Genomic DNA, 27,292 nt, shown 5'->3' with positions numbered 1-27,292 from the left:
CAAGCGGGTGAGTGCAGTGTGTGGGTGGGTGCAGTGTGTGGGTGGGTGCAGTGTGTGGGTGAGTGCAGTGTGTGGGTGAGTGCAGCAAGCGGGTGGGTGCAGTGTGCGGGTGGGTGCAGTGTGCGGGTGCAGTGTGTGGGTGCAGTGTGTTGGTGAGTGCAGTGTGTTGGTGAGTGCAGTGTGTGGGTGAGTACAGCAAGCGAGTGGGTGCAATGTGTGGGTGGGTGCAGTGTGCGGGTGGGTGCAGTGTGTGGGTGAGTGCAGTGTGTGGGTGAGTGCAGCAAGCGGGTGGGTGCAGTGTGTGGGTGGGTGCAGTGTGCGGGTGGGTGCAGTGTGCGGGTGCAGTGTGCGGGTGCAGTGTGTGGGTGAGTGCAGCAAGCGGGTGGGTGCAGTGTGTGGGTGGGTGCAGTGTGTGGGTGGGTGCAGTGTGCGGGTGGGTGCAGTGTGTGGGTGAGTGCAGCAAGCGGGTGGGTGCAGTGTGTGGGTGGGTGCAGTGTGCGGGTGGCTGCAGTGTGCGGGTGGGTGCAGTGTGGGTGAGTGCAGTGTGTGGGTGAGTGCAGCAAGCGGGTGGGTGCAGTGTGTGGGTGGGTGCAGTGTGCGGGTGGGTGCAGTGTGTGGGTGCAGTGTGTGGATGAGTGCAGCAAGCGGGTGGGTGCAGTGTGTGGGTGGGTGCAGTGTGCGGGTGGGTGCAGTGTGCGGGTGCAGTGTGTGGATGCAGTGTGTGGGTGAGTGCAGTGTGTTGGTGAGTGCAGTGTGTGGGTGAGTACAGCAAACGGGTGGGTGCAGTGGGTGCAATGTGTGGGTGGGTGCAGTGTGCGGGTGGGTGCAGTGTGTGGGTGAGTGCAGTGTGTGGGTGAGTGCAGCAAGCGGGTGGGTGCAGTGTGTGGGTGGGTGCAGTGTGCGGGTGGGTGCAGTGTGCGGGTGCAGTGTGGGTGCAGTGTGTGGGTGAGTGCAGCAAGCGGGTGGGTGCAGTGTGTGGGTGGGTGCAGTGTGCGGGTGGGTGCAGTGTGTGGGTGAGTGCAGTGTGTGGGTGAGTGCAGCAAGCGGGTGGGTGCAGTGTGTGGGTGGGTGCAGTGTGCGGCTGAGTGCAGTGTGCGGGTGAGTGGAGTGTGCAGGTGGGTGCAGTGTGCGGCTGAGTGCAGTGTGCGGGAGGCTGCAGTGTGCAGATAAGTGCAGAGGAGTGCAGTGTGTGGGTGGGTGCAGAGTGTGGGTGAGTGCAGTGTGCGGGTGGGTGCTGTGTGAAGATGGGTGCAGTGCGTGGATGAGTGCAGTGAGTGGGTTGGTGCAGTGTGTGGGGAAGTGCAGTGTGGGTGAGTGCTGTGTGTGGGGGAGTGCAGTGTGCGGGTGGATGCAGTATGTGGCTGAGTGCAGTGTGTGGGTGGGTGCAATGTGTGGGTGGGTGTGGTGTGTAGATGAGTGCAGTGTGTGGTGAGTGTGTGTGTGGGTGGGTGCAGTGTGTGAGTGGGTGCGGTGTGTGGGTGGGTGCAGTGTGTGAGTGGGTGCAGTGTGCGGTTGGGTGTGGTGTGTAGATGAGTGCAGTGTGTGGTGAGTGCTGTGTGTGAAGGGGAGTGCAGTGGGTGGGTGGGTGCAGTGTGAGGGTGGGTGCAGTGTGCGGGTGCAGTGTGTGGGTGCAGTGTGCGGGTGGATGCAGTGTGCGGGTGGATGCAGTGGGTGGGTGGGTGCAGTGTGAGGGTGGGTGCAGTGTGCGGGTGCAGTGTGCGGGTGCAGTGTGTGGGTGCAGTGTGCAGGTGAATGCAGTGTGTGAGTGAGTGCAGTGTGTGGGTGAGTGCAGTGTGGGTGAGTGCAGCAAGTTGGTGGGTGCAGTGGATGCAGTGTGCGGGTGGGTGCAGTGTGTGGGTGAGTGCAGTGTGTGGGTGAGTGCAGTGTGTGGGTGAGTGCAGCAAGCGGGTGGGTGCAGTGGGTGCAGTGTGTGGGTGGGTGCAGTGTGCGGGTGAGTGCAGTGTGAGTGCGGGTGAGTGCAGTGGGTGGGTGAAATGTGCGGGTAGGTGCAGTGGGTGAGTGCAGTGTGCGGTCGGGTGCAATTTGCAGGCGGTGAGTGCAGTGTGGGGGTTGGTGCAGTGTGGGTGGGTGCAGTGTGTAGGTGAGCGCAGTGTGTGGGTGGGTACAGTTTGTCGGTGGTGAGTGCAGTGTGTTGGTGGGTCCAGTGGGTGGGTGCAGTGTGTGGGTGGGTGCAGTGTGATAGTGGGTGCAGTGTGTGGGTGGGTGTAGTGTGTGGGTGGGTGCAGTGTGTGGGTGGGTGCAGTGTGATGGTGGGTGCAGTGTGTCGGTGGGTACAGTGTCTGGGTGGGTGCAGTGTGATGGTGGGTGCAGTGTGTGGGTGGGTGCAGTGTGATGGTGGGTGCAGTGTGTGGGTGGGTGCAGTGTCTGGGTGGGTGCAGTGTGTGGGTGGGTGCAGTGTGTGGGTGGGTGCAGTGACTGGGTGGGTGCAGTGTCTGGGTGGCTGCTGTGTGTTAATTTTTATGAGTGTCATAAGTAGGCTTACATTACACTGCAAAGAATTTACTGCGAAACTCTCCTCGTTGCCACACTCTGTTCGGGTACACGGAGGGTGAATTCAGAATTCACCCTCCGTGTACCCGAACAGAGTGTGGCAACGAGGAGAGTTTCGCAGTAAATTCTTTGCAGTGTAATGTAAGCCTGGGTGGTCTTTCGGGACTTGTGGAAGGAAACCGGAGGATCCGGAGGAAACTCACGCCGATACGGGGAGAACGTGCAGACTCCGCACAGACAGTGACCCAAGCTGGGAATCGAACCGATGTCCCTAGTGCTGTGGATCTTAGAATCTTAGAATTAACAGTGCAGAAGGAGGCGATTCGGCCCATCGAGTCTGCACCAGCCCTTACAAAGAGCACATACTGAAGCCCACGTACCTACCCTATCCCCGTAACCCAGTATCCCCCACTTAACATTTTATGGACACTAAGGAAATTTAGCATGGCCAATCCACCTTACCCGCACATCTTTGGACTGTGGGAGAAACCAGAGCACCCGGAGGAAACCCACGCAGACACAGGGAGAACGTGCAGACTCCGCACAGACAGTGACCCAGCCGGGAATTGAACCTGGGACCCTGGAGCTGTGAAGCAACAGTGCTAACGACTAAGCTACCGTCGGCAACTCTCACGGTCTGACCCTGCTATAGTTTTATCTCTTTTGAGGTGTCATGTGAGAGTACCTTTAAGACATGGATGTTTAAGCAATGTACCTTTAAGAAAACAGTGATGTCAGAGAGTGGGTGGAGCTGGGCTTTAGATCAGCCATTTTGGAGTTTTGCAGTTTGAAAAAAAGAGCTTGTGTGTGTCTGTGTGTTTCCAGATAGTTTGGAGGAAAAGAGCTTGGGGAGTGTCTGTGTTTGCAGTGAGCTGGATCTCTGCCATGTAAGACTATCTCTGGATCATTTGGGTGATTTAAACTCATAATAGTAAAGCCTTTAACCTGATGTGATTCTGTTTAAAGGTGTTAAGTCTCTTGGAAATTTGAAGGAACATTGTGAGGAATTATTTACTGTTGCAATATTTTCTGAGTTATCTTTGAAGTAAGGGATGTTAAGAGATCCAATGTTTATTTAAGATGTTAAGTTGAGTTCATGGAATAAACATTGTTTTGTGTTTATAAACCCACGTGTCCATAATTGTAATTCCACCCCTGGGGAACAAGCCGTGTGCTAGGAAAAGCAACAAATACATTAAAGGGAGAGGTTGGTTGAACTCCATGATACATTTTGGGGTTCTGAAGACGCCTCGCCCATAACAATTGGGGGCCTGTCCGGGATAAAAGTCTGTCCGGGATAAAAGTCTATCTATTGGATTGGCTTTTGTGAACTTAAAGACAGTGAAGGATTGTTGCTTTTCCGGTGTGGTATCTTTGTAGTTTAAGTGGGGAGAGTGTTGTGAGCAATGGCTCTTTCAGAGGCTCAGAAGTTTTTAGGGGAGGAGAATGTCACACGTAGTACTTTACGGACAGAAACGAAAAGCAGACTGTTAGATTTGGCAAGAACATTGCAGTTAACATTACCAGACAAAATGTGAAAAGATGAGGTAATTATGGCCGTGGTTAAGCATTTAAAGTTGCCTGAGATAGAGTTTGACTCATTGGAAATGGCAAAAATTCAGTTGCAAATTAAACAAATGGAACATGAGAAAGAATTAAAGCGGCTTGAATACGAGAGTGAGAGAGAGGAAAAAGAAAGAGAAAGAGAGAGATGGAAAAAGAAAGTGAAAGAGAGAGAGAGGAAAAAGAAAAGGAGAAAAGAAAGAATAGCCCTAGCAGAATAAAAAGAAAAAGAAAGGGAGATACAGATCAGGGAAAAAGATAAAGAGAGGGAGTTTGAACTTCAGAAAATGGCCATGAAACATGACAATCAGTTAAAATTGGCAGACGTAAAGGGAAACATACAGTTGGATGATAGTGATGAGGATAGTGACAAAGAGCGTCATAGTCGAAGACTTGGTGGAAATGTATTTAAATATGTCCAAGCATTGCCAAGGTTTGACGAGAAGGAAGTGGAAGGCTTTTTAATTTCATTTGAGAAGGTAACTAAACAAATGAAATGGCCACAGGACATGTGGGTATTACTGATTCAAACATAGCTGGTAGGTAGGGCTGGTGAAGTGTTTGCATCATTACTGGAGAAGGTATCTGGAATGTATGAGGAGGTGAAGAAATCCATCTTAAGTGCATATGAGCTAGTGCCTGAAGCTTACAGACAAAGGTTTAGAAATTTAAGGAAAGAATTTGGTTAAACATACATGGAGTTCTAAAGGCTGAAACAGAGTAATTTTGATAGGTGGATAAGGGCTTTGAAAATAGACCAAACGTATGAAGCTCTCAGAGAAATTATACTTTTGGAGGAGTTTAAAAATTCAATTCCTGATGTAGTGAGAACTCGTGTGGAAGAGCAGAGGGTTAAAACTGCGAGATTAGCAGCAGAAATGGCAGATGACTATGAATTAGTTCATAAATCAAAGCTTGGTTTCCGACATCAGTTTCAGCCGGTGAGGGATAGAAACTGGGGACATGAGAAATACTCAAGCGGTAAAGGTAAAGGTGATCTGATGGGAGATAATAAGGAGAGTGTACCTCTGATTAAAAAAGAAATCCAGGAGGGTGGAAAAGAAATGAAAAATTTCAAATGTTTTCACTGTAATAAACTAGGCCATGTAAAGTCACAGTGTTGGTGGTTGAAGAAAAGCACTGGGAAGGCTGATGCGGTAAAACAGGATAAGACAGTGGGGTTTGTTAGAGTGGTAAAGGAAAGCCCAAGGGAAGCGAAGGAGGAGCAAACGATTGTACAGCCTGTTCAAGAAGTAATTGTTAAGAAGGTGCCAGATGTCTTTAAAGAATTTACTTATGTGGGTAAAGTTTACTCATGTGTATCAGGAGGAGCAGGTAAAGAAGTCACAATTTTAAGAGATACAGGGGCTAGTCAATCTTTAATGGTAAGCACAGTAAGAAGTCTTACAACACCAGGTTAAAGTCCAACAGGTTTGTTTCGATGTCACTAGCTTTCGGAGCACTGCTCCTTCCTCAGGTGAATGAAGAGGTCTGTTCCAGAAACACATAGAAAGACAGATTCAAAGATGTCAGGCAATGCTTGGAATGCGAACATTAGCAGGTGATTAAATCTTTACAGATCCAGAGATGGGGTAACCCCAGGTTAAAGAGATGTGAATTGTGTCAAGCCAGGACTGTTGGTAGGATTTCGCAGGCCAGATGGTGGGGGATGAATGTAATGTGACATGAATCCCAGGTCCCGGTTGAGGCCGCACTCATGTGTGCGGAACTTGGCTATAAGCTGCTGCTCGGCGATTCTGCGTTGTCGTGCGTCCTGAAGGCCGCCTTGGAGAATGCTTACCCGGAGATCAGAGGCTGAATGCCCTTGACTGTTGAAGTGTTGCCCGACTGGAAGGGAACATTCCTGCCTGGTGATTGTTGTGCGATGTCCGTTCATTCATTGTCACAGCGTCTGCATGGTCTCGCCAATGTACCACGCTTCGGGACATCCTTTCCTGCAGCGTATGAGGTAGACAACGTTGGCCGAGTCGCACGAGTATGAACGGACATCGAGCGACAATCACCAGGCAGGAATGTTCCCTTCCAGTCAGGGAACACTTCAGCAGTCAAGGTGACATCGAAACAAACCTGTTGGACTTTAACCTGGTGTTGTAAGACATCTTACTGTGCTCACCCCAGTCCAACACCAGCATCTCCACATCATGGCTTTAATGGTAGCAGATGAGGAATTATGGAGTTTGGGAAGAATGTTGCCAGAAAAGGTGGTGATATGTGGAAGTCAGGGTGAGAGGAGTAGCGTTCCATTATATAAGGTAAGGTTGGAAAGTCCAGTGAAGTGTGGTGAAGTGGTGGTAGGAGTAATAGATAAACTATCTTGTCCAGGAATACAGTTTATCTTGGGTAATGATATAGCTGGATCACAGGTGGGAGTGATGCCTACTGTGGTTGATAAGCCAGTGGAAAATCAGACAACTGAAGTGTTGAAGGACGAATATCCTAGGATTTTTCCGGATTGTGTAGTAACAAGGTCGCAAAGTCACAGGTTAAGACGAGCAGAAATCAAAGAGTGAAGATGAAGTTGAAGTACAATTATCAGAAACGATTTTTGATCAGATGGTTGAAAAAGAACAAGAACAGGTGGAGGATGAGGCGGATATTTTTAGTTCAGGAAAATTGGCAGAGATACAACAGAAAGATGTAGAAATAAAACAGATATATCAGAAAGCATATACGGAGGACGAATCTGAGAGTATACCAGAGAGTTATTACTGTAAAAATGATGTCTTGATGAGAAAATGGAGACCTGTACAGATGCAGGCGGATGAAAAATGGGCAGAAGTTCATCAAGTAGTATTGCCAGTAGGGTATAGAAAGGAGGTGTTGCGAGTTGCACATGAGGTACCAGTGGGAGGTCATTTGGGAATAAGGAAAACTCAAGCTGAAATCCAGAAACATTTTTATTGGCCTTGACTACATAAAGATGTAGTTAAGTTTTGTCAGTCATGTCACACATGTCAAGTGATAGGGAAACCTCAAGCAGTGATAAAACCAGCGCCCTTAATACCCATTCCAGTATTTGAAGAACCTTTTACAAGGGTCCTAATCGATTGTGTAGGACCGCTTCCTAAAACAAAAAGTGGGAATCAATAACTTTTGACTGTAATGGATGTGTCTCCTAGGTTTCCAGAGGCCATTCCAGTATGTAATATTACAGCTAAAAGGATTGTGGAGGAGTTACTTAAATTCTTTACTAGATATGGACTACCCACAGAAATTCAATCGAATAAAGGATCAAATTTTACTTCAAAGTTATTCAAAGAAGTTATGAATGGCTTAGGAATAAAACAGTTTAAATCAACTGCATACCATCCAGAATCGCAGGGAGCGTTAGAAAGGTGGCATCAGACATTAAAGACAATGTTGAGGGCGTATTGTCAAGATTATCCAGAGGATTGGGATAAAGGAATTCCATTCATATTGTTTGCAATTAGGGATGCACCTAATGAGTCTAAAAAATTTAGTCCTTTTGAACTAATTTTTGGTCATGAGGTAAGAGGACCACTTAAATTGATTAAGGAAAAATTGGTCAGTGGGAAATTGGAAATTACACTATTGGATTACGTGTCAAATTTTAGGGAACGATTAAATAGAGCAGGTGAATTGGCTAGACATCATTTGAAAGTCGCACAAAATGTGATGAAACGGGTAGCGGACAAGAAATCCAAAGTTCGTAGTTTTGCCAGTCGGGATAAAGTTTTAGTGTTGTTACCACTGGTAGGGGAACCATTAAAATCTAGGTTTTGTGGACCGTATCAGATTGAAAGGAAATTAAGTGAGGTGAATTATGTGGTAAAAACACCAGATAGAAGGAAGACTCACTGAGTGTGTCATGTGAATATGCTTAAAAGGTACTTTGAAAGGGAAGGAGAGAAAAAGGAGGTTCTAATGATTCTAACTCAAAGTGACGAACCAAATCCAGTTGACTGTAAATTTGACATACCTCAAATTAAATTGGAAAATGAGGATGTTCTTAAAAATTGGGATGAATTATTAAGTTACCTTCCAGAGGAAAAACGAACTGACCTGAAAGATTTATTGATATCACATGGGCAAGTTTTTAGAAATAAATTGGGAAGTACTAAAATGGCTATACATGATGTAGATGTGGGAAATGCAGTTCCTATCAAACAACATCCATATAGACTTAACCCTTTAACATTGGCACAGGTTAACAAAGAGATTGAGAGTATGCTTAAAAATGGCATAATTTAAGTGGGTTGCAGCCAATGGAGCTCACCCATAGTGATGGTACCTAAACGAGACGGTACCCAATGGTTGTGTGTGGACTATCGAAAGGTGAATGCAGTTACAAGAACGGACTCTTATCCTATCCCACGTTTGAAGGATTGCATTGAGAAAGTGGGACAATCTGCTTTTATTTCCAACTTCCAGACATGGAAAGAACATTTAAAATATTGTATGGAGTTCTTCGATCGACTTCAGGAGGCGGCTTTGGTGATGAACCTTGCCGAAAGTGAATTTGGAGAAGCCCGAATCACTTTCCTTGTGGAGTTTCCGATACCTTCAAGACGAAGGGAAATAATGCAATCTCTTAGCATGAATAAATTTGATCGACCCTTTGTGCAAAAGATTTGTGGCGTGATTAGTCCACTGTTGGAATTGCTGAAGAAACGTTAAAAAATTCAATGGACAGCGGATTTTCAACAGGCATTTGACTGCCTGAAAGCTGTGATCACCAATGTTCCTGTATTGGAGAATTACAAGGGACTCTGTGGTCAGATTGAACTAAAGTATCTGATTCTAAAGAGAATTTGCCGAGGAGTAGAGGAATGGATGGATCGTGCAGAGACTTTGTTCAAAGAGACTGTCAATCGAGAAGTATTTCGGTTGGAGGAAGAAGAACAAAGAAAAATGGACTATATTATTATACCTGTTTGAGTGTGTTGTTTTCTTTAAATGAAAATGTATATTTACTGTATGCATTTCTTAGTGGATGGTGTAAAATTGAAAAATGAAACCATCTTGAAGTTGATGGTTTATTTATTTTTTCTTAGGGGGAGGTGTCATGTGAGAGTACCTTTATGACATGGATGTTTAAGCAATGTACCTTTAAGAAAACAGTGATGTCAGAGAGTGGGTGGAGCTGGGCTTTAGATCAGCCATTTTGAAGTTTTGCAGTTTGAAAAAAAGAGCTTGTGTATGTCTGTGTGTTTCCAGAGAGCTGCAGTTTGGCGGAAAAGAGCTTGGGGAGTGTCTGTGTTTGCAGTGAGCTGGATCTCTGCCATGTAAGACTATCTCTGGATCATTTGGGTGATTTAAACTCATAATAGTAAAGCCTTTAACCTGATGTGACTCTGTTTAAATGTGTTAAGTCTCTTGGAAGTTTGAAGGAACATTGTGAGGAATTATTTACTGTTGCAATATTTTCGGAGTTATCTTTGAAGTAAGGGGTGTTAAGAGATCCAATGTTTATTTAAGATAGAACATAGAACATAGAACAATACAGCGCAGTACAGGCCCTTCGGCCCACGATGTTGCACCGAAACAAAAGCCATCTAACCTACACTATACCATTATCATCCATATGTTTATCCAATAAACTTTTAAATGCCCTTAATGTTGGCGAGTTCACTACTGTAGCAGGTAGGGCATTCCACGGCCTCACTACTCTTTGCGTAAAGAAAGATGTTAAGTTGAGTTCATGGAATAAACATTGTTTTCTGTTTAAAAACCCACGTGTCCATAATTGTAATCCCACTCCTAGGGAACAAGCCGTGTGCTAGGAAAAGCAACAAATACATTAAAGGGAGAGGTTGGTTGAACTCCACGATACATTTTGGGGTTCTGAAATTGCCTCGCCCATAACAGAGGGCTGATTTAAAACATTTCTTGTTGTAACCTCCATGTCTACTGCCAACTGAACTGGCACTGCTTCCTCCTAACCTTGTTTCTGGCAGGATAGACAGACAGGATAATGGTGCCAGTCAAATCAGATGCTGTGCCAGACGCTGCTTTAGTGCGGAAGAGTAGGAGTGTTGAATCTCCATTCTCTCAGCACACTTCTGTTAAACTCTTAACTATGACAAGATTCCTCCTCTCAGAAGTGTTACCAATCCAAGCAACAATAATACCAAACTTAATATATAATTCTTTAATGCTGGATTTTACATTTCCAAAATTTAATGCAGAGAAGTGTGAAGTGATTCATTTAGGTAGAAAAATAGGAAGTAATATAAACTAAATGGCACAATTTTAAAAAGGGGTGCCAGGGACATAGAGGCTTGACATGGACAAGTCTTTGAAATTAGTAAAACAGATTGAGATGACTGGTTCGAAGGCATAGAGCATCCCTGGCTTTAAAAGGTTTGTCATGAGTACAAAAGGAAGGCGGTTAGGCTAGAGCTTCATTAAAATATTGGCTCAACTCTAGTTGGAATATTGTGACCAAATCTGGACGCCAAGGGTATCAATGCCTTGGAGAAGGTGCAAAGGAAATTAGCTCGACGGGTATCAGGGATGAAAGGTATCAGTTATGTGGAAAGACTGCAGGTTGTTCTCGTCAGTGTGGAGAAGCTTAAATGCAGATTTGATTGAGCTGCACCAAGAGTTTTGATAGAGTACACAAGGTGAGACTGTTTCAGAAGGATTGGTAACCAAAGGATACAGGCTTGATCTGACTGGTTTAAAAAAACAGAAGGAAAGAAAAAAAGCAAAGCGAGTTATGATCTGAAATGCAGCGCCTGAAAGGGTAATTAAAGGAGATTCAATCATGACTTTCAAAGAGAATTGGATAAATACTGGGGGGGCAAAAAGAAGATTTGCCAAGCTACAAGGAAAGAACAGGGAGTGAGAGCAATTTAGCTTGTTCTTTCGATGGAGCGGTATAGGCATGATGGGATGAATGGCCTCCTTCTATGCTGTATCATTCTTTGATTCAAAATACCTGTGTTTGTTTAAATAATGTAACACTTCTCTTTCCTTTGTTTTTTGCTTACCTACACAGGAAGTTGAGGTTTGTACATTTATTGAACTTTAAATCTATTTGGTTTTGTTTATAGTTACCATGGTATATGATTATCTTGTGATTTCTCAATAATTGAACATTGCTTCAAAATTTTGGATTAATTTACTCCCCATTTCAGTGGTGCTGATTATATATATCCTGCTGCTTATATTTCAGTTAAGCGCCATTTAGCTTATTAGTGGGTGTATGTTTAAAAGTAGTGCAGGTATTGAGTGACAGTTGTCTGCCTGCTCCCACTATTCTTGGGTGGGAAAGAAGGAACGCGGAATTTAATGTGTGCTAAAGTGCTCCCATAAAGCACTTCTCATCAACGGCTGATTTGCTATGAGATTTTGAAAGATATGGGAAATATCACTGGCCTGTTGATTATTTAGACTCTTCAGTTCTAAGGGCAGAATTTTATGATCCCCATCATGGTGAGGGCGGGGCCGTGAAATACACAGAGCCGTTCAAAGGTCCATTGACTTTGGCCAGACCAGAAAATCCTGGGGGGGGGGGGGAGGGCAATAACATTCTGTCCTTGCTATGGTGCAGATTAGAGTGATCATTTACACCTGATGACACCTCCAATAATTAACACTACTTGCTTCATTCCATGGAATTTGTTATCAAGTGAGTGGAGCACCTTCACTTGTCCTAGGGGGCTAGGCTAACTTCCCTAGCAGTTCAGGAAAGCAGACTGTTCAGCTAAGGGAATTGATGGTACAGTCTATCACAGGTATGATGAGCAGGATTTTTGATTTTGGAATCAAACATTCCCAGGTTATAGAATAGAACATGTTTTGCTGACTGTTTGAGCTTATGTTGCTCTGAAAGCTGGGAAAGGGCTCCTCCAAAATTGTGGGATCACAAAATTGAGGTCAGAACTTTTGCAACCTGCAGCCTTGCATGTTGCGACTTGACTAAGCTCAAATGGCATCTTTGGCCCACTCCTTCCCTTCCAAACCGAGTAAATTATCATATTTCTCCTGTGTGTACATTTAATTTTGTATATTGTTTGATGCTGTCGCATTATGATGGCTTTGTGCTCTCCCCTTTGGCAATTACAGACAATCCCTAAGAGCGTTGCAATTCTTACAGTCCTTACTCTGATTACAAATCAATGCTATGGAAAGAAATAACTTTCAGAACAAAGGTACACTTCAGCCTGGTTGATACCTGTTTTCTCTGCACTATCCTTTGCGACGTCCGGGATGTTTGCAATTCTTTGGATGGTACCAGTTATATTCTTCCTGGCTCTAGGTGCAATAGTGAAAACATTTTTACAGAAGAGTAATTATTCTGTTGTACAATCTGGAAGCGTCTTACTTGTTTCACACAAAGAGATCAGGGGACCATACGTTTTAGCAAGTTATACTGCTGGAGAGTTGGTAACTTAATTTTTTTATGTAAGAGGAAATTTGCTGGAAGTTTATCCTCTTTTCGTTGACAACTTTCCCTTGATTCGAGGATGTCTACTCTGGGTCGCAAGTTTTTGTCATGGGTCTTGTTAGTGTCCCAACTTTTGTTAGGATACCGGACTAGACCCCAACTTTTGTTAGGATACTGGACCAGACCCCAACTTTTGTTAGGATACTGGACCAGACCCCAACTTTCGTTAGGATACCGGACCAGACCCCAACTTTCGTTAGGATACAGGACCAGACCCCAACTTTCGTTACCGGACCAGACCCCAACTTTCGTTAGGATACCGGACGAGAACCCGAAACAATTTTTCTCTTTGTAAAACAGAGGAGAGGATACTTTACCCCAGGAGTGATGAGTCAGACCAATAGTTATCTTTTATGTTAAAACAAACTTTCATTTAAATACAGAATTAACCACATTATCAAATAAATAGATTTACAATTAACGGCTAAACAGTTCTTAAATAAAAGGAGAAACTTGATCTTACTATCTTCACCTGCTATTAATTCCAGTTAAGCACCCCAATACAGTTTAAATGCCCATGTTTAAAGTTAACAGAACAGGTTACTTGCTTATCTGTGTTGATACTTTTCGAGAGAGACCCTTTCAAGAGCAGACGCAGTACATTTCTGTCTTGTCAGACTCAAATCCTGTGGGAAAAACTGCTGTTCAAACTAAAATCCTTTATCAGACTGTAAAACTACAGACAGACTTGGCTCCTCTCATTGATTACATCATCTGTATCCCACTCAGTTCCATTACCTGTTTAGCTAGGACTAAATACAATCCTTCATAAATTATCTACACTCCAGGGAATCCCCAGCAATCACTACACTTTCTTAAGGAAAGTCCAGAGTGACGTGCCAACATTTTTACGCTGGGGTGGGGACATAGCCCCATTACTGGAGAATCCCACCCTAGGGGCGGGATACTCCCCTACCCGGCGGGGCGGGGAGGTCCCGGCGGGATGGAGTGGTGTGAACCACTCCGGCGTCGGGCCGCCCCAAAGGTGCGGATTTCTCCGCACCTTTAGGGGCCAAGCCCTCACCTTTAGGGGCTAGGCCCGCCTGGCGTGGTTGCCGTCCCCCCGGCTGGCGTGGAAGGCCTTTGGCACCACGCCAGCCGGGGCCGAAGGGACTGCGCCGGCTGGCGGAAGTCCGCGCATGCACAAGAGCGTCAGCGGCTGCTGACGTCATCCCCGCGCATGCGTGGGGGGGGGGTCACCTCCGAGTCGGCCGACGCGTAGTAAAAGAGTGCTCCCATGGCACAGGCCCGCCCGCGGATTGGTGGGCCCCGATCGTGGGCCAGGCCACCGTGGGGGCACCCCCCGGGGCCAGCTCGCCCCGCGCCCCCCCCCCCATGACCCCGGAGCCCACTCGCACCGCCTGGTGCCGCCGGTAAAGTTTAATTCACACCGGCGGAACCGGCATTACAGCAGCGGGACTTTGGCCCATCGCGGGCCGGAGAATCGCCGGGGGGGGGAACCGCGATGGTCCCGCGCCAAGCCGCGGCGCGATTCCAGCCACCACTGAATCTCCAGTGCCGGAGAATTCGGCGGCCGGCGGGGGCGGGATTCACACCGCCCCCCAGCGATTCTCCACCCCAGCAGGGTGTCGGAGAATCCCGCCCTAGGACTTTGTTAACTTGCAGAGGTCTTTGTTGTCAAACACTGAAGGCTGAGCTGTTGCAGCTGATCTAGTGTGAATGGTAGGCTGTTGAGAAAAGTTGCCAGTCTAAAATAAATGCTTAACATATTCCAGAGTGTCTCTTACAACATATTTGCGAGGTGGTATATTTGGTTGACCAGGTGTGGATTGGTATACAAGTTTTGTTTTCACAACATTCAGAAATAGGCAGAGTTTTTTGTATGCAGAATTGAAGAGATTGAGAGTAGCTTGCAAATCTGGTGCAGTGAGCAATGGCAGTGTAGTTATCTGAAAACTGTAGATCATACACAACTGTGCTGGTCAGTTTAGTTTTGGCACGGAGGTGACTGATATTGAAGAGTTTTGCATCGAGATGGTATTTAATGCTGACACCAAAGACCAATTGATCTTTGATGAGGTGAATAGCCACTGTCAGGTGGATTGTAAATAGAATGAGAACAATCACACAGCCTTGCTTAGCATTGGATTTTGAAGGCATCTGTCTCAGATAAATTTCAGCCATATCATCATGAATATTGCGATTGTGATGAAGTTTCTTGGGCATCCAAATCACTAGAGTACACAGAGCCTCGCGATTTACTGCTTGGGTCAGGTCTGTGATTGTAATGAAGAATTGGATTTTTCTGGAAACAAAGATCCATGTCAGAGGTTCCTCTTGAATGACACAGTCTGCATTTGGGAGGATATCCTCAGCCACAGGAAGTAGGTGATTCAGGAGAATGTGCGTCAGGATCTCTTTTCTTCTCCCACATCCATAGGGTGTGTGCATGGAATCTTGCTGTGAGCAAATGTGCATCAGCTTTGAAGACCTCAGATGGGAGACCATCAAGGCCACAGGATTTGATGTTATTCATCCATATAAGACCTTGCTACAGCTCTCATTGATAGTGGTTAACCCATAGATACTGCCACAGGGTATTGGAAGAGTATCAGCTGCCATTGTGGATTCACGGTTAAGGAGATGTTGAAAATGTTCTTTCCAGTGTTTATGAATGGCGTTGCCATCCTTACGAAGAGAAACACCATTGTGTGAGTGAAGAAGATTTTGTCCATTTGATCTTAATCCGTAGCAGTGTTTTTCAAACATTTTTTCCGGGACCCCCGAATAACAACCTGCCGACCTTCGCGACCTCTGCCGGCCGGCCTTCGTGACACACCATTTTTGCTTACCTTTAATGCAATGCTTGGTCCTCATGATCTCACTTGCTTTGTCATTCAATGTTACATTTCTGCGAAGGACTTCAGCTGACAATTTAAGTTCTCACTGCGTCCTTTGAAAAAAATCAAGAGGCTTGTCCTCAAACTCGCCATGCTGGATATCTTCAAATATCTTTCAAATTTTGAGGGTTTTAAACCTCCATTTGCCAGTGCATATAACACACATGGGCTTTGCATCCTGATTTGCATTGGCACAATTAAAGCCACACCTCAAGAAATTATCTTTATACTGCTTTGTTCTCGATTTCAGTTTCTTCTTAATGGGTTGTTCACCAGAGGCCCTAGAGGTCTGTACAGAGCTAACAAGAGCACTGCTTTTTTCTCCCGTGGATTCTCCTGAGCAGCTTTCGCCGACCGGTTCAATTGTGAGATCCTGGCCTATTTGTGTCTCTGGCCCTCCCTTATTTATTACAAAATAATCCACCTTCAGTTCTTCACACAGTCCTGTTGCTTGCTTGCTGGCAGCTACAAAATGGAGGAATTGCTCTACCATGGTTTTGCGCCCAAAGCACGGACGTACATGATGCCAGTCTTCATGCTGGGCGCGTGACCTCTCTGCTGCCACTTCTGGCGGAAAGACTCCACTATTCGTATTTAAAGGCCATTCTTTATTTGATTTTGAAACTTTATTTCAAACACCTGATTTGTCTAAGCTTATGACTTTTTACTTCTGAAAACTAAAGCAATTTCTGTTGAACATGCACATCCCTACATTTACACACAAACTTTGTTTCAAATATATTCCCATTTCTTTAGAAATTTAAACGAGTAGAGAAAAAAGTGCAATCTTGTTTTACTTTGTAAACTATGACTTTAGATGAGATGAAGTAACTTGTCAAACTCACATAATGTCACAATATTTCTTTGTGGTTCCATTACATTACACTATCCAAATAGCCAACTCATCTCCTTTTCCATTCTCACCAAAACCACTTATTTCCTGGTTTCCAGAGAGTGGGAATACAAAGTGATGGTTGGGTAGGTGAGATACCCTCAATTACGACTCAGGAGAGAAGATTGATAATTCAAAGGCTTTAATCACCAGAGAACCAGACAGCTGCTGAGAAGTGTGCTCACTGCATGCTGCCCACTGAACGTAACCTTATATACAGTTCCCTAGGGGCGGAGCCAGAGGCGGAGTCCCCCAGGGTTCCAAACCCGGTCTTAAAGGGGCCTACGCATTAAAGGTACATGTGTATACAGATATCATTCATCACAGTAGGTTTCTTCCAGTGTTGACATGTGTCAGCCGTATTAACTGGCCTCATGTGATCGTCATTCCTCGCTGACAAACTTGGCCTGGCTTCCCTTTCACTGTCCAGTAGCGGTTCCTGTTGTCACATACAGACTGCTGACCACTTCCTGACCAGTACTTCACATCATGGGAGTGCAAGCGGGCACTGTGCCGGCCTTTGAGCAGCTTGACCATGGAGCCACAGGTTACGTACTACCGATTGGTGATGGGGGACGAGCCAAGCAGTGTGCAGAGGGCGAGTGCCAGAGTGGAGCTCTAAGCTGGGGCCACCATCATTAGCATCACGTGCCCACCTGACCGCCTGTCAGACCCTGACCCCATCCCCGCGCACGGGGGCCAGCAGCACACACCTCAGCCTCGCGCAGCCCCATTGAAGGCCGTAACCAATCGGGGACTGGACCATTGGGCGCTTCCTCCCGCGATCGGGATCGTCATGACCGATCATGCTGCGACCTTCCCGACACCCACCTACGACCCACCCGCAGGTCGCGACCCTGAGTTTGAAAAACGCTGATCTATAGATGGCCTTGGTGGCCATGATGGTCAGCATGTTGATGGATCACGCAGGTTTTTTCTTCCCACCCAATGTTCGTTTATCTTCCAGATTTGTCTTTGGGTGTCAGCCTTGAGCTGTTGGAATTCTGCCTTTTTTACTTACAATGTTGGGTTAGTCTTGGACTTTTGAGCCTTGTGACATCTTGGTGCTAGATACTTGATCATCACCAATTGACCAAGTTGATGATCTATCCAGCTGACATCAGCCCTTTACATGGATTGATTGATAGTTTTATTTAAATCTTTGACACAAGCCGTGACATAGTCCAGAAGGTGTTAATGTCTGGATTTCGGTTGCCTCCATATGGTTTTATGTTTATCCTATCAGAAGAGTTTGTTATAAATTTTGAGTATCAAACCAAGAATATAAGGGCAGGGATTCTCCGACCCCGCGCCGGGTCAGAGAATCGCCGGTGGGGCGCGTGAGCTGTGCCACGCCGCCCCTAAGCCCCGTCCTGCCGATACTCCGGTGCCGATTCTCAGGCGCCCGCGGGATCGCCGCTGCGCCGGTTGGGGCCCGTTGAAAGCGGCCCCCCCTGGCAATTCTCCGGGCCTTGACGGGCCGAGTGCCCACCGAGTTCGGCCGAGTCCCGCCGGCGTGGGTTACGTATGGTCCCACCCGGCAGAACCTCGGAGTTCTGGCTGCGGGGGAGGTCCTGGTGGGGGGCGGCGGGGTGATCCGACCCCAGGGGGGGCCTCCACGGTGGCCTGGCCCGCGACCGGGACCTACTGATTGGCGGGTGGACTAGTTCCATGATGGGCCTATGTTCCTCCGCGCCGGGCCCCGAAGGGCTTCGCCATATTGCCCGGGGGCCACCGCGGAGACAGGAGCCCACGCACATGCGCAGACTCGCGCCGGCGTTGGCACACCGGCTTTCGGGCGCAGGAGCTGCGGACACCACTCCAGCGCTGTACGAGCCCCATAGAAAGGGGTGGATACCTGCCACTTGAGGCCCGTTGACACCGGAGTGGCTCGCTCCGCTTTTCACACCGGCGTCAGAACTTGGCCGCGAGATTGGAGAATCTCGGCGAAGGTGTTTGTTATAATGAGGCCAAGCCGAACACACTTTGTCAAAAGGCGGCTGCTATTTGCATTGGCCTTTCCCACCCTGTTTTCCCATTGGTTCTGCTCCAGACATTGCGATCACAGCTCAACCTGGTATTAAAATCCTTTGAAAGATGATCCTTGGTTTATTTGGAATGGCAGTGAGGAGTTCATCAAGGGCCGAATAGAACTTTTCCTCAACATCTTTATTAGAATCAAACATTGGGATATAAGTGCTGATGGTGGTGACATTTTATTTCCTTCAGCTGCCCCTCGCTTGGAAATCTGAACTGAGGGCAGCAATGTTAATTTGGAGTGTTGGTCGTTCATGTGATACAATTGCAGTTCTTCTTTCCGGACAGTCACTATTGAGACTATCCATGACTGGCCTAAAATTTCTGAGTGGCAAAATTGAAAACTTTTTTCTTTGACCAGAAAGATGGTTGCCCCAGTAAGGAGGAAGTGAGACAGCCTATTTTTAGGGGGCCTTGTTTTATTCCTCACCCCCTGCTCGCCCCAAATAAGGAATCCTTAAGAGGACAGCTCGGCCACAGATCTACTGTCTGAAGACACCTCTTTCCTCTCAGTGGTGTCCAGTGACCTTGATGCATCTGTCTTCTGTGCAGATGTTTGACTCGGGACTAGCATCTTCGGCCTGTGCGCATTTCGAACCCTGACCTTCCTGTTGCTTGCCATTTTAACAAAAGACCCTGCTCCCATGCCCGCATGTCTGTTCTTGCCCTGCTGCAATGTTCCAGTGAAGCTCAACGCAAACTGGAGGAACAACATCTCATTTTCCGGTTAGGCACGCTACAGCCTGTGGTCGTCTGTATTAGGGGTATTACGATACCTAGGTTGGAGGTACCTGATACTGTAAGATCATTGGTGCTGGAGGTACCTGATACTGTAAGATCATTGATGGAGCCTGCCTGCTGGTTCCGCCCAGAAAGGCGGAGTATAAGAGTCTGTGTTTCCCTAGCTGCTGCATTCTGTACCTGCGCTGCTGGGGGAAACATTTAGTTCAATAAAGCCTTCAATTGTCTCCAATCTCGCTTCGGGAGTTATTGATCGAGCATCACGGCCTGAACATCGAATTCAACCACTTCAGATGATCAGTTCTACCCCACCTCGACCCATTTGTTTTCATTTCATTTTAACTGTCTTTTACCATTTCTTTCTTTCTTAATATATATTTAATCCCCCCCCCCCCCCCCCCGCCAACCTTATCCACCTTTCCTTCACCTTTCTCCTCTTTGCTTCCCTCTTTCCCTCCCCCCACATCTACAGTTCATCCTCTGATGTTAGTTTCCCTGCTGTTTGACCTTTACATCTTTTGTCCACTCTGGGGACTGCCATTAGCACTCTTTCCCCTTGGTTTCTGTGGCCATGTTTCCCTGGGTTTCTGTGGCTATGACTCATTTTTCATTCTCACTCCACAGTATAAATATTTCCCACTTTCTCTGTCTGTTAGCTTTGACAAAGAAGCTCGAAACGTTAGCTCTTTTCTCTCCCGACAGATGCTGCCAGACCTGCTGACATTTTCCAGCATTTTCTCTTTTCGTTTCAGATTCCAGCATCCGCAGTAACTTGCTTTTATTATTTGACTAGGGACTCCTAGTTTTACTGCCCTGTCCTGTCGCCAGTTCTCCATCGCCAAGGACGTGGCAAATGAATGCTGGTAGAAGCTTGTGCATGACTTTGCTTAACATGGAGACCTTGGGGCACTGTCACTGTGATAGGTACCATCTTGATGGGTTGGTGGTCAGATTTTGGTGAGCTCTCGAAACACGATGGCTGAGACCACCTTATCACTGCAGTCTTCAAAGCTGGTTAAACGCACAGCCTTCCTTTGTCACTTCTGTCATTGTTGACCTTTTAGGACCACACTTGGTCTGGCACTCTTTCTCTGCACCCCCCCTCCCTCCCTCCCTCCCCTCCGACCCCCAGCCATGCTACCATAGGTGGTTCAACCAGAAGCAAGCTCCCGACGGCATCACTCCAGGGATTGTTAGAGCATATAAACCTTCCACAGAGGCGACATTTCTCCTGGTTCATAATAATCTTTATTGTCACAAGTAGGCTTACATTAACACTGCAATGAAGTTACTGTGAAAAGCCCCATGTTGCCACATTCTGGTGTCTGTTCGGGTACACGGGGAGAATTCAGAATGTCCAAATTACCTAACAGCACATCTTTCGGGACTTGTGGAAGGAAACCGGAACACCCGGAGGAAACCCACGCAGACACAGGGAGAACGTGCAGACTCCACACAGACAGTGACCCAAGCCGGGAATCGAAGCTGGGACCCTGGTGCTGTGAAGCAACAGCGCTAACCACTGTGCTACCATGCCGGTTTAGTAGGCGACTGTTCAAGTGCAATCCACTGAAACTTTTAATTTATCTTTGCCAGAACATCTTTCACTGATTTGTACTTTTTTATTTATCTGAAGAGAATTTAGTGACAGCGAAGTATTAGGAATTATTCATTTTATAATTTCTCTTTGTTCTTTTAGGATGATTATTTCAGAAGCTGGAATCCAAACAAACCATTTGATCAAGGTATGAACTTTGACTCTCAACTTATTTGTAGATCTCATCCACAGATGTGTACCACTGTTAAGCAACATTTGGAATGATTAGTCCAAATGGAACTGGAGGTGAAGCAGATATCATCATTGCTTTAAAAAACAATTGTGCATACTAACCTTAGAAACATGAGAGAACTTATATATGATTTTCAAAAAATAGTTTTTTTTCATATGAAATATCATTAAAGCTTTTAATTTTATCTGTTCAAACATAATTCGAACCGTTTAGATTTTCAGCTGGGTCAAAGCTAAGGCAAATGTGAACTTTTTAATATCTTTTTATATAATCTAAATAAATGTATCAATTGTTGTGCCAGCCTGAATATTCAACTATCCCTTGCATTGTGTATGAAGAATCGCAAGCGAAATTGAATTTTGTAAAATCCACAAGCATTCTGTGCCCATGGCAGTGTGTGCAATAGTCTGAATCTGTGCCATAAACCTGTTTGTAGGTCACATAACATTCACAGGGACACATAATTGTTGTTAACATGGGTCAATATGGGCTTGTAATATGCTTGCTTAAAATTTGGGATTTGCAATATGGTGTATCTGAACACACAGGAAGATGTTGTAGGTGAAATTACAGGTGAGATGGGTAAAATCACAGCAAATAGATTTTTAAATTCACTTTATTTCAATAACTATGTTTTAGGCACTGTCACCTTTATGGTACCAGCAGCTGTAAAATCTTAAAAGACTATGAACACATCTGTTTTATCTTTTTTAAGTAAAGAATTTCAAAGGAATGCTCCAGTTTAGGTGGAGGTGTTCCAGTGGACAGCTGGGTCTGGGTTTTGTTCTATTGTCCTGGCGCCCGTCGGCTGGCCCAGAATAAATTGAGGATCTGACGCAGGTGTGTGGCGGTCAGTCGAACGCAATTACATGGCGGCAAGTTCATGAATGCCAGGATTTGCCACTGGAGCATGAGGTAGCTCTGATGTTGGCATACCTACATCACCTGATGGCAGTGCAGGAGCTGGTGCCATATTTAAAGGGCAGCCAACTCTATGGCCAACCCTGTGTTAGAGTTGGAAATCATCTTTCAGGATTTTAAGGAAAGTTCCATGTGGGCAGCACGGTAGCATTATGGATAGCACAATTGCTTCACAGCTCCAGGGTCCCAGGTTCGATTCCGGCTTGGGTCACTGTCTGTGCGGAGTCTGCACATCCTCCCCGTGTGTGCGTGGGTTTCCTCCGGGTGCTCCAGTTTCCTCCCACAGGCCAAAGATGTGCGGGTTAGGTGGATTGGCCAGGATAAATTGCCCTAGTGTCCAAAATTGCCCTTAGTGTTGGGTGGGGTTACTGGGTTGTGGGGATAGGGTGGAGGTGTTGACCTTGGGTAGGATGCTCTTTCCAAGAGCTGGTGCAGACTCGATGGGCCGAATGGCCTCCTTCTGCACTGTAAATTCTATGGTTTGAATCTTCAGCATCTGAATATCTGTCACTCCAGCACAAAAAGACAATCCACATTCCAAGGGGAAGATTCCCCCCCTCCGCACAAGATTATTCGACATCATCAATGTGTTCAAATGAGATCTGAGATGTCACTGTCCAGCCAGGACATCCCCTCCAGCACTCGAGGATGAGGGAGGACAAGGTGGGTGATTCCCACAATGCCACTACCTCTCCCTTTCCTTGCAGACGGTCTCCTAAGTGATCTCCCCCGAGGGACTCAGCTCTGTGATGTCACTGTGAGGAACGGCCCCTAAGCATCTCAGGTGAGTCTGTCCTTTTAAATTTGTACCCAGCGCTTCCAGGTTCTGAATTTCTTGTCTGAGGCTCTGCACCATAAAAGTGTCAGCTCAGCAAATTTTCACACAGGGCAGGAATCTCCAAAATCAATTTGGTACCCTGTGACTCAGCCCCTTGGAAGACCAATGGGCTATAATTCATCAGCTTTCACTGGGTGAGTTACTGCAAGCACGAGAGATACGTGTGAGTTTTGCTAAATCGGAGAAGCAGTATTAACTCGTGTGGATTTGCTTTTAAATAAGACGCAAGTGATAAATTAATCATATCAATTAGCTTCCTGACGCTAAAGGGTGGGTTTCCTGCTTTACTTTGTCGCCATTGAATTTAATTGTTTATAGCTTTCCCGCAGCCGGGAATCTGACGTGTGACCTCCCGCGCAATTCTCCGTGCCTGCCTACCACTTTGATGGCTGCAGCAGGCTTGGCAAGCCCCAGTCCTTCATTTAATTCTGCTTTCATAATTTGATGTACTTTCTTTAAGGCATCATGGCATCCAATTTGAAATGGATAAATCCTGACCAAATCCAAGCTCATCAACACTTTCAGTTGTTATCTACAAAAGTAATTGCTTTGGTGCTGATCCAAACATTTCATTTGTTTCAGTTTAGTTTGTGTCCTGGATGCAACAGCAACATCCTTTTTCATTGCTATTATTTTGGAAACAAAAATGATTCCACTTCAGTTAGGTGTTGGAGATGATGAAGTAAACTTAGGTCTTCACATTGGGAAGTAATCTGGTTGGAGAAAGCCAGCTGACCATTTCAGAACCTGTCTGGTTTATTATTCTAAATTGCAACCCAAGAAACCAACAGACGTTCCAAATCAGATTGTTGTTACCAAATTATCTCCTCCGGAGGTCCCCAGCATCACAGATGTCAGTCTTCAGCCAATACAATTCACTCCACGAGTTATCAAGAAACGGCTGAAGGCACTGGATACTGCAAAGGCCCGGACAATATCCCGGCAATAATACTGAAGACTTGTGCTCCAATACTTGCCGCATCACTAGCCAAGCTGTTCCAGTACAGCTACAACACTGGCATCTACCCGGCAATGTGGAAAATTGCTTAGGTGTGTCCTGTACACCAGAAACAGGCCAAGTCCAACCCAGCCAAATACCGCCCTATCAGTCTGCTCTCCATCATCAGCAAAGTGATGGCAGGAGTATAAGAATTGGCAAGTCATGTTGCAGCTGTATAGAACCTTAGCTAGGCCACACTTGGAGTATAGTGTTCAATTATGGTCGCCACACTACCAGAAGGATGTGGAGGCTTTAGAGAGGGTGCAGAAGAGATTTACCAGAATGTTGCCTGGTATGGAGGGCATTAGCTATGAGGAGCGGTTTGAATAAACTCGGTTTGTTCTCACTGGAATGACGGAGGTTGAGGGGCGACCTGATTGAGGTCTACAAAATTATGAGGGGCATAGACAGAGTGGATAGTCAGAGGCTTTTCCCCAGGGTAGAGGGGTCAATTACTAGGGGGCATAGGTTTAAGGTGAGAGGGGCAAGATTTAGAGTAGATGTACGAGGCAAGTTTTTTACAGAGGGTAGTGGGTGCCTGGAACTCGCTACCGGAGGAGGTGGTGGAAGCAGGGATGATAGTAACATTTAAGGGGCATCTTGACAAATACATGAATAGGATGGGAATAGAGGGATACGGACCCAGGAAGTGTAGAAGATTGTAGTTTAGTCGGGCAGCATGGTCGGCACGGGCTTGGGGGGCCGAAGGGCCTGTTCCTGTGCTGTACATTTCTTTGTTCTTTGTTCTAACCAGCGACGCCCACATCCCGTGAATGAATTTTAAAACATTTAAAAATTAGATGGATCAGCGGTGTTTTGCAGAGCGTGGTCTTGGAAAGAGAAAAGTAAAATTTGGATTTGGGCCTTATGCTGATGGGATGCAAACAATTGGGGGAAATAATCTGTTGTAACATTACTTTCGTAACATTAAATTTGAATGCAATATTATAATGCTGAGACTTTATGCTAAATTGCCACATTGCCATTTGTTTTGATGTGGAGATGCCGGCTTTGGACTGGACTGCGCACAGTTAAAGTCCAGCAGGTTTGTTTGGAGTCACTAGCTTTCGGAGCACAGCTCCTTCTTCAGGTGAATGAAGAGGTGGGCTCCAGAAACATGTATGTCAACAAATTCTATGATGCAAGATGATACTTTGAATGTGAGTCTTTGCAGGTAATTAAGTCTTTACAGGTCCAGGCGGTGCGACTGGAGAGAGGGATAATCACAGGTTAAAGAGGTGTGAATTGTCTCAAGCCAGGACAGTTGGGAGGATTTTGCAAGCCCAGGCCAGATGGTGGGGGGGTGAATGTAATGCGACATGAATCCAAGGTCCCGGTTGAGGCCGTACTCATGCGTGCGGAACTTGGCTATAAGTTTCTGCTCGGCGATTCTGCGTTGTCTCTTGGAGAATGCTTACCTGAAGATCAGAATGCCCTTGACTGCTGAAGTGTTCCCCGACTGGGAGGGAACATTCCTGCCTGGTGACTGTCGTGCAATGTCCGTTCATCCATTGTCGCAGCATCTGCACGGTCTCGCCAATGTACTGCGCCTCGGGATCATTACCTGCAAAGACTCGCACACAAAGTATCATCTTGCATCATTGAATTTGTCTATATATGTGTTTGCGTGTTTGTGGAACCCACCTCTTCATTCACCTGAAGAAGGAGCTGCGCTCCGAAAGCTAGTGATTCGAAACAAACCTGTTGGACTTTAACCTGATGTTGTAAGACTCCTTACTGTGCCCATTTATTTTGGACATTTATCTGGATTATTTTTCTGTTAAGATGTCAGAGGTAAAAACTGTTATTGAATTCACCAGCTGGTCAATGCAACAAATATGGATTTACACACCATGTGACTTAACACATCTTAATTTGTAACAGTGGGAAATCATTATGCCGTGCACAGTTATTCAATATATAACACATATATAACTTATGAATGTCGGAATTTCAGAAGTATTGTATTATATGTATTTGGTTCAGTAAAGGGTAAATGCCTGGATTAGTATGTGACTGCTGCAGTCATGCTTTAAAAAATCCTGGTTTGAAAGACAGCTAGACATTTTGGAGACAGAGGTGCAATTAAAGCATCATAAAAGTTTGAGCTAGGAGGGGGCGTCGCACGGTGCGAGCCGAGGTCACGGGGGGGAAGCCGAGGTCGGCCAGAGTTTGCTGACTTCTGGAAGCAACATGGGGGGAGTAATTACGCTAGCGGGGGATCTAGCGGGGGGGGGTGGGAGGGGGGAATTACTGGGTTGCTGCTGCTGGGGAGAGGGGGGAGCTGGTATGGGAGGGGATGGGCGGGGGGGCACCGCCTGGGGGAGATACAGCTGCGTGGGAACCGGGTGAGGAGCTGGAAAAAGGGGATGGCTAATCGACAAGGGGGGGGGGGGTAGGAAGCCCCCCAACCCGGCTGATCACGTGGAACGTGAGAGGGCTGAACGGGCCGATAAAGAGGGCACGGGTACTCGCACACCTTAAGAAACTTAAGGCAGATGTGGTTATGTTACAGGAAACGCACCTGAAACTGATAGACCAGGTTAGGCTACGCAAAGGATGGGTGGGGCAGGTGTTCCATTCGGGGCTAGATGCGAAAAACAGGGGGGTGGCTATATTAGTGGGGAAGCGGGTAATGTTCGAGGCAAAGACTATAGTGGCGGATAACGGGGGCAGATACGTGATGGTGAGTGGCAAACTACAGGGGGAGACGGTGGTTTTGGTAAACGTATATGCCCCGAACTGGGATGATGCCAATTTTATGAGGCGGATGCTAGGACGCATTCCGGACCTAGAGATGGGAAAGCTGATAATGGGGGGAGATTTTAATACGGTGTTGGAACCAGGGCTGGATAGGTCGAAGTCCAGGACTGGAAGGAGGCCGGCAGCAGCCAAGGTACTTAAAGATTTTATGGAGCAGATGGGAGGCGTAGACCCGTGGAGATTTAGCAGACCTAGGAGTAAGGAGTTCTCGTTTTTCTCCTATGTCCATAAAGTCTACTCGCGAATAGACTTTTTTGTGCTGGGAAGGGCGTTGATCCCGAAGGTGAGGGGAACGGAGTATACGGCTATAGCCATTTCGGATCACGCTCCACACTGGGTAGACTTGGAGATAGGGGAGGAAACAGGAGGGCGCCCACCCTGGAAAATGGACATGGGACTAATGGCAGATGAGGGGGTGTGTCTAAGGGTGAGGGGGTGCATTGAAAAGTACTTGGAACTCAATGATAATGGGGAGGTCCAGGTGGGAGTGGTCTGGGAGGCGCTGAAGGCGGTGGTTAGAGGGGAGCTGATATCAATAAGGGCACATAAATATCGCACGATATCGCTTCTCTTAAAGAAGGAAAAGGACCCGCTACAATGCGGGTCCTATAGACCTATTTCCCTCCTAAATGTAGATGCCAAGATTCTGGCCAAGGTAATGGCAATGAGAATAGAGGAATGTGTCCCGGGGGTGGTCCACGAGGACCAAACTGGGTTTGTGAAGGGGAGACAGCTGAACACGAATATACGGAGGCTGTTGGGGGTAATGATGATGCCCCCACCAGAGGGGGAAATGAAGATAGTAGTGGCGATGGATGCCGAGAAAGCATTTGATAGAGTGGAGTGGGATTATTGTGGGAGGTGTTGAGGAGATTTGGTTTTGGAGAGGGGTATGTTAGATGGGTGCAGCTGTTGTATAGGGCCCCGATGGCGAGCGT

General features: G+C 46.6%; 1 protein-coding gene across 2 annotated transcripts in view; it reads left to right on the top strand.

Annotated features, from left to right (window-relative positions):
• LOC140426984 (testican-1-like) overlaps window positions 1-27,292 on the top strand; it is a 959,619-nt gene that overhangs the window by 331,063 nt on the left and 601,264 nt on the right. For both annotated transcript variants that reach the window (XM_072512339.1, XM_072512338.1), the window contains exon 3: window positions 20,742-20,787. In XM_072512339.1, the coding sequence (XP_072368440.1) occupies window positions 20,742-20,787 (46 nt within the window). The remainder of the gene's footprint in view (window positions 1-20,741; window positions 20,788-27,292) is intronic.

The sequence above is a fragment of the Scyliorhinus torazame genome, chromosome 7 (genome assembly GCF_047496885.1).
Source record: "Scyliorhinus torazame isolate Kashiwa2021f chromosome 7, sScyTor2.1, whole genome shotgun sequence".
In the NCBI taxonomy this organism is placed as follows: domain Eukaryota; kingdom Metazoa; phylum Chordata; class Chondrichthyes; order Carcharhiniformes; family Scyliorhinidae; genus Scyliorhinus; species Scyliorhinus torazame.
The sequence above is the reverse complement of the archived record's forward strand: the minus strand, read 5'-3'. Positions and strand labels throughout refer to the sequence as shown.